The sequence below is a fragment of the Fundulus heteroclitus genome, chromosome 18, assembly GCF_011125445.2.
Source record: "Fundulus heteroclitus isolate FHET01 chromosome 18, MU-UCD_Fhet_4.1, whole genome shotgun sequence".
Classification (NCBI taxonomy): Eukaryota; Metazoa; Chordata; class Actinopteri; order Cyprinodontiformes; family Fundulidae; genus Fundulus; species Fundulus heteroclitus.
The window spans coordinates 15,314,869-15,329,250 of NC_046378.1; the positions used below are offsets into that span (position 1 = coordinate 15,314,869).

The 14,382-nt window shown below is 39.1% G+C and overlaps 1 protein-coding gene across 1 annotated transcript in view; it reads left to right on the forward strand.

Moving 5' to 3' along the window:
- Positions 1-4,155, forward strand: part of LOC118566798 (metabotropic glutamate receptor 5-like) — a 29,956-nt gene extending 25,801 nt beyond the window's left edge. The window contains exons 6-8 of the mRNA XM_036150218.1: positions 2,229-2,303; positions 2,784-2,958; positions 4,033-4,155. Coding sequence (XP_036006111.1) covers positions 2,229-2,303; positions 2,784-2,958; positions 4,033-4,063 — 281 coding nt within the window. The 3' untranslated portion in view covers positions 4,064-4,155. The remainder of the gene's footprint in view (positions 1-2,228; positions 2,304-2,783; positions 2,959-4,032) is intronic.
- Positions 4,156-14,382: the final 10,227 nt, after the last annotated feature.

The window sequence follows — 14,382 nt, forward strand, 5'->3', positions numbered from 1 at the left end:
TACTCTTATACCATTGGGCACCTGTTTTTAGCTATTTTTACGTGTATAAAGTGCAAGTGTAAACCCTGAGTTGGAGGGCTACAGCTTATTCATAAAAGTGACAGAGGCCTAAAAACAGGTCAATCTGAAAGGAGCTCAAAATAGTAGGAGCTGAAGAAGTGAAATCTCATGCTCTAAGAATGATTTTGTACAAAAAAATGTCATGACCATGCCTTGTATAGCCCATAGAGCTATACTAAGTTGTTTAAAAGGAAGCCTTTAATTTCAGTGTAAATACAGATATTCAGTGAAGGCACAAGTTGTTGGTTAGAGAACATTAACGAACAAACAGCATGAAGAACAAGGACCACAGCAGGCTGGTTAGGTGTAAATGCAATGTTCAATTCATTATCTTAAATGGTAACTGTATGGCACGAATGCAAACCTACCAAGAGTTTTTCTATCTGCTTAAGCTGAGGATCTGGACACGGGTGGTATTAATCAGAGAAGCAGCTTAGAAGCCTGTGTTAACTCTGGAGGAGCTGCAAGTCCAGCTGGAAGAATCTGTTCATTGCAACTAATAATCATGCACCACAAAATTCTTGCATACATGAAACAGTGACAAGAAAATTAGCTAGAGGAAAACTAAAGCTTATCCTGTTTATAGTTTTTATCAAGACATGTTCGAGACTCAGCAAACATGTGAAAAAAGGTGCTCTGTCAGATGAGACCCAAAGTCACCTTTTTAGTCCAAACACTATGTGTGGCCGAAAACTCGGGGCATATCACCCGAAACTCACCGTCACAACAGTCAAACAAGGTGGTGGCAGCTTCATGTATTGGGTATGATGTTCTTCAGCATGAACAGGGAAGATGGTCAGAGTTGATGGGAAGATCATTGGAGCAATTACAGGGAAATCCTGGAAGAAAACCAGTTAGAGGCTGAAAATGACTCGAATTGAAGAAATCCCATTTTATCAGAATAACAACCGTAAACATACAGTCAGAGCAACAATGAAATTATTTAGATCAAAGCATATTCATTTGTTAGAATAACCCGATCAACATTCAGATCTAAATCCAGTAAGGATTATTTGGTAAGGCTTGGCAATTGACATTCCCAGATGCTCTCCATCCAGACGGACTGAGCTCGAGCTTCAGTGTTTTTTTCAAAGAACAATTGGAGAAAAAGACCTGTCTCTACTGCGATAGACTGGCGACCTGTCCAGGGTGTACCCCGCCTCTCGCCCATTGACAGCTGGAGATAGGCACCAGCACCCCTCATCACCCCACAAGGGATAGACGTGTTAGAAGATGAATGAATGGATGGACCTGTCTCTAGATTTGCAGAAGATCAGAGACAGAATCAGCTTTAATCGTAAAGTTAGTTCATACAATAAGGAATTAGATCAACATTCAGATCTAATTCACACTTCGGGTTCGCTTTGCTCTCAGTGAAGACATTTAGCACAAACACAAAAAATGGAAAATAAATAAACATTTTCTTGTAAATACGTATACATGGTTCTACAGAAAAAGCAAGCCATGGTCCTTTGTCGGTGCAAATATGAATGGTATTGATCTGGGTACAGTTAAGTGTTCATCATAGAGATAGCCTGGTGTAGGATGCTAGAGAAATACCCCCCCCCCCCTCCAAAAAAAAAAAAAAAAAAAATATGTGAAAATATCATTGCAACTTAAGTTGATCCTGCAAAGTATTAACTACAAATAGCTCACTTTGTAGACAGGCAACACCTGTTATACTTTTATTTTTGAATTTCTTTAAAAGACAGATATCCTTTTTTTGTGTCAGAATTAGGCTCTACTTTTTTGTCGTGTCATTTTGAAAAAAAAAAAAAAGGTTTTTAGTAACATCAACAATGTGGAAAAGGTTGTGCCCTAAAAAGAGAATGCTGCTCCAACCTAAATGAACTGCTTCAATTGGTAGTTGAATAGTATTGAATTAATACAATGATTATTAAATAATTTATCTACATAGTTTCTAAGTTTAAGTTAAGTTAAACCATTGTAAATAAGTTAAGTTGGGTAAACTTAATTCAATTACTTGTTACAATTCAAGCAATTCATTTAAGTTGGAACTGCATTCTTTTTTCATAGTGTACCGGTAGGAAATCTGCTGCAGGGAACTATATTTATCCATATTACTTTAATGCAGTTTGCTGTTATTAAAGTAATATTACCTTGCAACTTAAGCTTTCTTACATGTCCCTTTTCCATGACTTTTCCAGGCAACTATGGTGAAAGTGGGATGGAAGCATTCAAGGACATGGCGGCCAAGGAGGGCATCTGCATCGCCCACTCAGGTAAAGATGGCAGAATTGTACAAGACTGAACCTCACTGCTAAATATGTTCCTTTATTTTTTTAAAAGTGGAATTCATTTGAAATGTTTCATTAAATTTGTGTTTAGCCTAACACAAAGACATTAAATGAAAGTACACTTCCTGGAATTTTCTCTCCCACTAAGTGCTGCTTTTGTAAACGGGAGAGCACTTGTCTCAGTATTGTTTTTGGCTGTTTGCTACCTCTGATGCTCAGTGGTGGCAACACTAATAAGCTAGCACGTTATTTTCTACCACCTGCAGTGGTCGGGCAGTAATAAAGGAAAGTGCCCCTTATTATAAGTCACATATTAAAACAAGGGTTTTTATCCACTAAAGATTGTGCCTTATTATTTTTGTCAGGTATTTCAGCAGAGGAAAGGACATTGTTGTCCCAACCCCCGCTCCCCTCAAAGAAATAAAAACAAAACAACTTATTACTTTGTCACATGTTTTCCCGTAGGTAAAATCTGGAGCAACGCTGGCGAGCAGAGCTTTGATCGTCTGCTGGAGAGACTGAGGGCGCACCTGCCCAAGGCTAGAGTAGTAGCGTGTTTTTGTGAAGGCATGACCATCCGCAACATCCTCATGGCCATGAGACGGCAGAAGCTGGTCGGAGAGTTTGTCCTCGTCGGCAGGTCAGTTTTGCTTTGAAGTGATTTTCTGTCGTGTTGACTGATGTTCGATTGGCTGCATTTCTCCTAAGAAAAAGGTTGTCCTGCTCAACCCAAGCACAGTCCAGGGAAAATTAACTATATAACATACACGCACACATACACACTATGTCACAGAGGCAACACAGATGTATAGAAAAACAACCTGAAACATATTGGAGCAAAAACTGCATTTTGCTCCATATTTAGCACGTTTTATGCATGCCTCTCCTTTACTTCTGCATTAGATTTACAATGCAAATTGCACTAAACACATTGTAATGAATACCAGTCTATCCAGCAATCATTTAAAGTAATGCCACTCATATGCTTAGAAACTCAGTAGCTATAAAGCACAGCAAAATAGGACGTCTTATTTTATCAGCGTCAGCTCAGCTCACTCCTCAAGGAGGTTTTAGATCGTGCAGTATCCATTTTTCTCAACAGCAAGAGATATAATGTCAACAAATACAGCTACGGTCTTCAATAAACTCACGTTTCGCTCCTGTTGGCATCCTTTCCTTTTGAAGCAGATGGCAGCGGGAGAGTAACATTGCGTTTATGTTCTCTCGGCTTTGACATGCAATTTGCTCAATGGCTCTATTTTACAGGCAGATCATCCTTTGCTTGCAGTTTGAGACTTTGACAGATGTACAAACTCCGGTCTGCGCGCTTTTTGCATGCGATTATAGTTTGTTGAGCGTGCCCTTATATGTCAAAGACACCTGCCTGTTGATTCTGGAAATGAATTGCACAATACGCTTTTGGTCCGTCTCAGAAACGTTCCTCCTTCAGTTTCGTAGCGAAAGGAACATTGAGAAAGGACATTTGTTTCATGCTAATCTGTGCATGTGTGTTTGTGAAAGCTGCACCATAAGAGCTTCAGCTTTAGTTGTCATGCCGACTGTTAATTAACATAGGATGAATAATGATTTCAACACCTTTTGTCGGCCAATTTGTAGAGAACAAAACGGGTCTTTGATAGAATGGGAACAGTATCCTGTGATTACCATTAAAATACCAAAAACATAATTCTTTTCACTTGTACTTCTCCCCCAGAGATCAGTGCTGTGTGTTTCCATCATCGTAGCCCGCATCATTTGTGTTGTCATCGACGGCACCATGCTCATTATCACCTCACTCATCACTCTCCTCATCCCCAGCATCCTCATCGTCGTCCTCCACCTCCGGCAACTGAGGTAAAGCCATCGACGGCAGTAAAATCGGTTGTTTGTCTAGCGGAGTGGGACAGGGAAAGTCAATAAAACAGAGATGAGGGTTATGTTCACATAAAGTTGAAGGAGATGTTCATTTGAAACTTTGATAAACTAAGGTTTTGAAATGGATTGATTAATTACACTGGAAAAAGGGAACTAAAAGTAAGTAGAATATTCTTGAAATGAGTGTATTTGTCCCTGATTTGAGCAGGTAAATAAGATTATCTGCCAATGGTATAATATTTTTGCACTTAAAATAGGATTAACTCACCTCCACCATCTTATTTCAAGTGCAGTATATCTAATTATCGTATTTAAGGGGTCAAGATACTCATTCCATTGGCAGATAATCTTATTTATCTGCTGAAATCAAGAACAAATACACTAATTTCAAGAAGATTTTACTTACCTTAAGTTCCCTTTTTGCAGTTTATAATTATCATGATCATTTTGTCTCCCAAATTCAAAGGGATCAGTTAGCAGAAACTTTATCAAATGCCAAGACTTCTTCACATACAAGATGGTTTGCTGGCAGAAGAGCAGCTACATTAAAAAAAAAAGTGGCACTGTCCTGAATTAACTGTTTGTCTCGGTCCATTATGAGCACTCTTCAACAAGTCACACTTGCGAACGTGAGAAATACAATTATTATGCCTGAATTAATTTTTATATATTTACCCTCACTTTCTTTCCCTGGTGTTCTTACACCATCTGAAGTTGTAAAAACTCACCCCAAGCTTTCGGTTGCCACGTACATAGCAAAGCAACTCCCAATATAGATTCCTCTGGGACTAAAATCTTGCAAGAGTTTAGCTTATTATCAGAATCCACATTTTACACACAGGGTCGCCCTGTCAGAGATTTAACATACTTTTTTTTTAACTTTAGAACTGCTTTCATTTGTCAGAAAGTAATTTATATAACCACAGAAGACTTGGCATTTCATTTGTAGAAACTGAAAGTTAATATTTCCATGAAATGGAAAGCTTTCACTTCATGTCTACGTCTGGCCAGTCGGGTTTGAGTCGGTCCAGTTAATTGAATATCAGCCTCCATTAGCATGTATATCATAAACGGACCACAGTTATAAATTAGAGACTGTCATGGGTGGGTACCCCACTCACTTGGGGTCTGCGGAGTGAAGTTCTGATTAAGCCAGCTGGGCAGACACTCGTTTAGCACCAGATAATTACATTACCAGAGGAGCATACAGATGACGACGATGAAGCAGATTATTCAGCTTCCTTGGACAGATAGTTTGAAAATACTTGATGACTTTTTTTGTGTCAGTGCTAAAAAAATGTATTAAAACTGTCTGGGTGGTCCGTTTTGTTGGCCTGGACCTTTTTGGAGGCACTCAGATCAAATTGCAATTGCCTGTCCTCCCTGCATGAACTGCTTTTCAAGGGCAAAAAAAAAACCAAACTATTGGACTTAACCCTGTTTGAGTGATGTTATGAATTTAGAGATGTCTGCTTCAAGGATAGTAATGTATGCATACAAGGAAATAATGTTTAAAACAATGGGAATTATCAGAATGTGTGAAGGGAAATCACGGATCCCACCACAGTTGTTGGTTCTTGCATAAAGACAAAGTGTTTTTTCCTTAATAAACAAAATGATCATTTACCACATGTTTTCTTTACAGAACAAATACGTAATGGGCAAAATACTAATTAACAACATATGATTTACAAAATGTAAGGCTGTGAAAAAGTATTTGGCCCATTCATTTCTACATAATTAGGCTTTTTAGCATTTTGGCATTAGTATTTTGGCTTAATAACAGCGCCTAATTTTAACAGTGCTAATAATTGTTGTCTGTGGATTTGTTTCTCCCATGCAGTTAATTAAATGAATGAGAAATTCAGAAATAAAGCACTTGGCTAACACGTCACCAGAAGACGTACGTCCTCTCTTAGCCGTGCAGACACACAGGCCCATCTTTTTGCTCCGGTCTATTGATTGTTTCAGTCCTATAATTCCTCGTGGTGCCACGGGGCTGCATACTCATTAATGAGTGGCTGGGTTGAGATATATAACCGTTGGCGCCTGGTCTTTTCACACATCAACATGTGTGGCTTTCTGAGGGCGCACACTGGCTTTCTGTCATGTCAGGGAAAAGAAATGATCTTTTATTTTCCTTTTTATGTAAAATGTCCTCCACTTACTGAACAGCGAGGTCTTACTAATGGCAGACGGAGACCGTTTTCAGCTTCCGCGTCTCTTCTGCCCGTATCGTTTAGCCATCCATGAGATGCAGAGCCGCATGTTATAATAGTGACTTATGTGGTGACATAACAGAGACATCATTTTCCTTTATGGTCATGTCTGTTACAACAGTGTGATATATGTGTCGCTCCCACACTCAGCCTTCACCCCCTGACCTCTCGGTGTGTGTCTTCACCTCTTCTGTTATTTATGATGGGTAGTTTTTTTATTTTTCCTGATTTGCGGCAGCTCCGCTTCACGTTTCATGCTGATGCAATCTATATAATACATAATGTTGACGTGAACAAAAAAAAAAAAAAAAAAAAAAGAGGCGGAAAGAAACCCCAGCATTGGTTATAAAGCAAAATATTTGATCAGAGAATGGCTTAAAGACGACGGGTCACAGGGTTTGGAGCCTGGCCTGCAGGTTGTGCATGAGTCGGCACGGCAGCCAGAGCATAACCAAGGCCGAATTTTGCATATAGTAACTATTTGCTGAAAGAATGACTGCACTGGTGAATGAATCGAGCGAGAAAAAAAATAAATAAAAAAAGAGTAGTTTGAATCAGAAGTCAAGCGTACTCTCTCTGGAGATCATCCCGCAGAAGTCGGCACCCCTTCTTTCTGCTGTTGCCATGGAAATAGCCTCAACCATATTTGGATGAATCCAGCATAGCAGCAGGGATGATACTACATGCGGCGCATGCGCATGTGTTTATGTGAATGGGTTTGTGCATGTGTGGGTGATCCGTGTTTGTATAAGTCCGCATGACTGGATCTGTAAAAGTGTTGTGTTTCAAATTGTTGACAGTGCCTTCCACTAAATAAATAAATGACCGAAAACACGCTTATCAACAATATGATTAAGCCTGCTTACTGTCTATTTTTTACCTGCCTAGGCAGCTTCTTTTTTTCCCTCCTCTTTCGCGGGGCTTCATCCTTCCAGCCTTCCTTCTCGGTGCCCCTCATTGAATCCATCTCCCTCCTTTCTTTCAGATCGGAATGGGGAGATATACACAAATTAATTTCCTAGGATTGTTTATTCAAGGTCAAAGGCTTCCACCTTTCCACATCACTCTGCTTGGGCTTTCGTGGGGTTTCCAGCTAGGGACGATTAGGAACAGACATCTGAGTGTCTCAAAGCAGAAAGCTTGTGAAACAGATTTTTTGTGTTATTTAGATGGGACAAAACCTTTAGAGCAAGCAAACTGGTGGAGATGGATAAGAAAGAAGAGGGTGTTTGGCACTAAGATAGAGGGTAACCCCCTCCCCAAAACCTGAATAATCATAGATTCAAAGTCAGACTGTAACATTATGTGAGTATCAGGGGCTAGAAGACAGACCTCTGCCATACGGCTATACACCCAGAGAATCTGTTTCTGCGAATGTGTGCATTTGAATCTGCATTATGCTTTCTAGTGTTAAGGTAATTTGCCCGTGTCATTTAATAGGGGGAACGATGGAAATTAATCCTGCTCCATTTTTTTTTATACGATTTTGAAAAGTACTGCTACTAATTAAACACTGAGGAATTAGCTGTAATACATGATGGATGGTTTAGAGGAGAGGAGGAAGATGAAGAGTCTTGTTTTATTATATATGTGTTTATATGGTTATTTCTCTAGCCTCGTTCAAAAAAACAAAACAAAAAAAAAACAACACCCAATTCAAGCCAGTATTTGTTTGATTTACGACACATGCAGCATATGCACTTTAAAATACTGAATTGGAGATGTCCAACGCCTCTTTGCTGTTCTGGCTGTGATTCTGTTCTGGGCTATCTTTATTGCACATAGATGGACTTTCTCCCTCTCACTGTGTTGTCCCCTGTCCATGATATAAATTTGGGTATTTATGAAATGAATTAGCTAAATTAAGCATAACTCTGACTGCAAGTTGACGTCAAAGTGCTGCCAATTCAATCGTATGTATGTGTGGAATATGCATTATCGCGCATTAGTGGGATTCATGCATCATCTTGGCCACATTTACAGCAATAGTCCACAAGCGGTCAACCCTACATGCTCCCACTGTATCAATTATTTTTAAAAACAGGTTTAAAAGACGTTATTCACTGGCTTTTAAACCTTGTCTGTGTGATATCGTTTTATTGTCTTGTATTTTACCCGTTCAATATCAAATTTTGTAAAATGTGCATTCTAAGTAAATTTGACTTCACTTAAAATACAAATAAGCTGTTGAAAAGTTACTTCATTGTCAATGTCAATTTATTTATATAGTGCATTTTTAAACCACACAAGTTGCAAAATACTGAAAGGTTGTAAAGCACACCTGCTTTAATAATCCAACCAATAACATTTTAATCTTGGTATTCTAACTTTTAGGAAAAGGGATTTCTAAAGGATACAAATAACAATAACTAAATAAAAATTTAAAAATACCATAATCGTTCTAGCCAGAGTGCTCTGTTGGATCACTTTGTTAGGCCAGGGCCACTAATCCTTCCCAGATTGGCACACTGCTCTGGCATTGGCTGAACTGAAATTAGTTTTATTGTCTCACATGATGGCCCTTTTTTCACTTTGAGGTTGGTAAAAAGAAATATTTCACTAATGTATCTTGGATCTCTTTGATTCCGCGTGTCAAACATGTCAAACGTGTATCAAAGAACTCTCACAGGAAGTTTATGTCTTCACGTTTTAAACCTAAAAAAAAAAAAAAAAAATAAAACTCCAGATTGACTTCAAAAAGCTGTAGAGCTCAAACTCCCCCATATATCAAAGAATGTTTTATTCAGCTCACTGGTGGTTCCCTGCTATTTTCTGTCAGTACCTGTCTTTGTCTTTTGGCCTCTGTTTCCTTTCTCCTTTTGCACATTCTTGACTTTTTGACACTTTGCTTTTTTCTCTTCATGTCTTTGCCTTTTGTTCCACTTTCTGGTTTCTCTGAAGAGGGACCGAAGCTTCTTTGAATAAAGTGCAACGTTTTCACCATTAAATAAGCATGGTTTAATACACACACCCTACTAGGCTTAATGAACTCGTTCAATGGAAATGAGGAGAAAGGGGGAAATGCTTGGTTCAAAGCATTGGTCACATATTCCAGCCTAATGTTATCATTGAGCAGATTTTTTAAAAATAGACCTACCATTTTTATGGTGTGAGAGTGCTACCAAGACGGAGATTTTTGGCCCATAATAAGAAAAAGAACATTTTGGCATTGAATCATTTTAACGGGAAACAGTTATTCCTACCTTTACATTTTCAGAGTATTTAAAAGTAAAACTCTCAATAAACATGTGCTGATTAGTGTACCTGACCATAAGACCAATTTCATAAACATAAACAAAATCACAACAGAAGCACAAGTTTTTGCCCACAGGAGCTAATGAATTTCTAAATCATCCAAACCATCCTCTCTCATCCTTTCTTTTCAGCTCTCCCCATAGCTCTCTGAAGTAGTTCCCGCTAGGGGGTTGTTATGGCCATGGCAGATGATGGATTTTCTGTCTGACTAACCGTTTCTTTGTTTATTTGGATACATTTTGGGTTCACTATCCCGCAGAAAGACCCCGGTAATGATCCAGATTCAATTATCTGGCAGAAGCCATTAGTTTTTCTTGTTGTTTTTTTTTTGAAGGTCTGGCATTTTAAAGAGTTTAAAGCAATACAAAAGACTTTAACCAGCCCCCCGTAATTCCAGGTCTAAAATACATTGCCCGAGTATGCCGGTGTACTCATGACAGTTTTTACATGTTCCTTCGTTTCTCAGCAAAACCGAACCTGGAGAGTTTGCTGCTGAAAAGCTCAACCTTTGCCTCATTTGACCATAGATTGTGTTTCCAGTTAAAGTCGTAGTAGGATTTAGAAAACTCCACAAATTTAGGTAAGACAAACGGTAAATAAATTGACTATGTTTGCTTTTCTAGTCATACTGAGCACGCAATGAGCTTTACAATATAGCCACTTTCACCCAATTACACTCACTAACATGCACACATTCATTCACCTACAGTGTCGGTCGGCAACTTGGGGTTAAGTGACTTGCCCAGGGTCACATTGAGATGTGACAAGGGAAGCTAGAATCAAAGCCACAGCTTTCTAATTGCAAGATACCCCAGAAAAGACTTACTTCTGGCATGGCTCCAAAACAACAGATTAGCTTGTAGATGGTCTTTAATGGCTGTTTTGGAGACTTGGTGGCCCCAGGATGCCACTCTTTCCTGCAGTGCTCCAACAGCAAAATTTGGAGATTTGTTAACCTCCCTAACCATCCTTGTCACTGTACACTGTGGCAGGATAAACTTGTGTCCTTGTGCAGCCTTGTTTTTTCATAGTTTCAATTGTTTTCAGCTTTTCATTGGGTTGACTGCAGATTTAGTTAAAGCAAGTAGCTGCTTCGTTGTCGCCATTGCAGCCATTCCTGTCTTTTAAGATCAACACACATCCTTCTTGAACAGCATTTTCTATTGGCTTTCCTATTTTGCACAGTGGCTTGGAAACATGGGACTAGGCTTTAACAAAGAAATTAGTACTCATCCAGAAAACTGGTAATGCTAAGTTACTGCTGCTAAAAGTGTTGCCACAAACTACTGTGGAGTTCCTTGAGGTGTTTTTTGGAGTGTACTTTACTCTAAATCCATTTAACATTTTGGTTTAACTTTTTATCTATCTTCATTTTATTTATCGGCAAATGTGTACTTTTTCTGATTTATCGTAACAGTTAAAGTCACAGCTTTTAAATATCTTAATAAACAAATTTGACTGTAACATATATAGTATTTACCCACATGGGAAAAGGAGCTGGATTGATCCATTGAATATTTTATATCTGACAGTAATGAAACATGGCATCATCTGTCACTCTAAACTCTAACCTTTGAGATTCTATATCTCTGCTTCTTTTAACACCCATCATTTTCCCATTCCATCTGTGTATTCTTAGTATTATTATTTAGTTTAGTCCACTGAAAAATATTACATCATACTACATCTAAAGTCTACTGCACCTCCGACCTTTTACTTGTTCTACATAACAATTGAGTCTGTGTGATTATTAACCACACAGAAATCAGGGAGTATACTGTTTTTCAATTAAGCAAGTATGTATTACATAAGGGAATTTATAAGAAATACATTTTCTAGAGTTAAAGGTTGTTACTTGCTATACCCCTATCACCTTGTTGTTTTTCTTCCCTTCATTTCAATTGGACAGCGATGTGCAATGCTGTTGTAATGTAATACTCTTGACTTAACATGCTGTTGTATACACAATTTGATCACCAGCTAAACCAAGCTGCCATGGATTTGAATCTTTTTAAAGCCTATGTTGCATGGGTGCCACAGCTACAGGCTCAATGTGTCTGTGATCCCTGTGTTGCAGCAATGACCCAATAATAGCATCACTTAATCTCATGCTGTGCCATACTGTCTGCACTCATGGAGCATTGATATTTAAATCCCGGATAATTTCTTAGAAATATAGACTATGAAATAAATCTATGACTAAGACAAGGTGGTGAAGCCAAGCCAAGTCACACGCACTGTTCTGAAACAACAAAATGCAATGGATTCACACCCTTGATCCCAATACAAATGCAGTATTCAGAATGGATCATAAGCGACAAACATACTTCTGATGCACAAAATTGCCCGCATGTCCTCGCACTTAAACCCTCTTTTAGAAGATGCCGAGATGCAAAGCAAGACAGGTAACAGAGTGAAAGCAGCTTTGCTTTTTCCTCTATCAATATTACAGTGATCACCTTATTTATTTGTTTATTTATTTACCTAAATCAGTTCACTCGGCTCTTCTACCTTTTTTTTGCACCAGGTTATCTTTATTGTCAATGTGCAGACCAAGAGATTTTCACCCTTGCAACAAGAAACCCACAGAGAAATTCAGGAAAAATGAAACATGGAGCGGGTCTCTTGACAGGGAATTAGTAGATTTTATAGTATGTAGGGCGGACCCGGAGGCATGCAGACCTGCTTATGCACCTCCATCTAACACTTGACCCAAATAATGTAGACTTATCAATGGTCTCCAACATGCCGACACTGAGCTACGTTTATGCTCAAAACATTTTTACATTTAAAGTGACCACCGTTTGCATCACCTGTAAAAGTGCAGGCGTTTGTGTGCTCATGGACAGACTTTGACACGGGGAGACACACACAAACGCGTGCAATTTATCCTCTCATTGCTCTCCCAGGGAATGGTCTTATCCTCTTACAGCACTCCAATGGGAAAAGTGCTTGGTATTAGAGAGTATGGTGAGGCAATGACAGACAGATGGTGGCGGTAGGGATGAGGAGCAAAGAGAAGCTAGTGCAAAGTAAATATATATCTTTCACTTTTGGATGGGATTCTTTTGATCGGTTGAGCAGATTGTGTGTTTTGAGCTCCTTCTTTGGTCTTCTGTTGCGTCGTTTTCTGGGGGGGGGGGATTAAACTGACTGTTACATCAGAGGTTCTGCGTGCTCAGACACATTAATACTCTCACCCAAACCCTTACACACATCATAATCCTTTTAATGGTTGTTGTCACAGTAATCCACACCGTAATAAATATTGCTCTTTCATGTTTGGTACTCGAATGTCCCTTTTCGTACAAACCTATCAAGAAGGACGTAGCCTTCACATTTTGTGCTCTTTGCCCCTGACCCACTCCCATTCCATGTCGACACTTGACTTTTTTCCGTCTCTACACTTTATTTCATAACCTTTACAGATGCTTTGTCTCCTCGGCACAATACACTTCATCCATCACGCATTGGAAAGGCTATCTGTAACCTGCTCTGCTATCTCCTGAAGTGCCTGGACAGGAAATAAATGGGTCCTTAATTTAGTTCTGCCCTGGTGTTAATTAAAAGAAATGTGAAGTTTTATTCATCTGAGGAATGACCTCAGGAGTCCAATGAAGAAAATATATGAACGTTGAGTCAGTTGAAGAGCTGAGTCTTATGTCTGATACCATATTACAAAACCAGTCTCTTGCTTTTGTGTGAAGCGCATTAAAAACAGCTTTGAGGAAAAAGCTTTACAGCATATTTCCATTTAAACTGTTTGTCCTTATTCATAACAATGGCAATATGTGGATGTCTTAAATGAGTGCAATCAGGTTTATTATAGAGATTATAAATTGGAAACGTATACATGCCTTCAACACCTAATACATTTTATTCATGTTACAACCTCAAATTCTCTTGAATTTTATAGGGGTTTCATGTGATAAATACACTTAAAGTAGCTGATGATTCTGTAGCAAAAGAAAGTTATACATGTTTTTTTTGTTTATTTCATAAGGTGAATTTGGTGTTGTTACTTCTGACTTTCCCTCAACCATGGCTTTCTTTTCGCCGCTCTTTTCTGAAGGCCATCATTGGGAAGCACATGACTGATAGTTGTCTCGTCAACAGATTCTCCCGATTGAGTTATGAATCTCTGCAGCGTCACCAGCCTCTCAGCCGCTTCTCTGAGTGTTTTCTTTCCCCCGGTCTGTCATTTTAGGTGGAACCTTTCTGTGATTCAACAATTGCTACTTGACTTGGAGTTGGAAAGAAAGCGTTGTGACGATTGCCTGTTGAACAGTGTCGCTTACTTTGTTTAGCTCGATCTAGAGCTGCTAATTTACAAGCATTTGGTGAAACCCTGAACGTGTCACATCACATCATTAGCTGTCAAAGCACAGATAGTCTGCAGTCTGCAGGTGTCGGCCAGGTGCAGCAAATACCCAATGAGGTGTAAGACGAAACTCCGCTTTGCAATTGTTACCTATTTAATCAGAAATCTAAAATTAGCGCTGCTTAAACATGATGATGAATTCTTTTCACCTGGGTTTCAAGTGACATTTATTCTCTTCAAACTCCAGCAAATGCACGCCAGAGACCTATTATCCATTTGTCTCCCGTGCTCTCCCTCTCTTCCAGGGAGTTCGGAGACATGGGTGTGATGTGTGCTGCATCGCAGCCCCCGCATTGCTTGTTACCATAGCAACGACTGGGACAGAGGACCATAA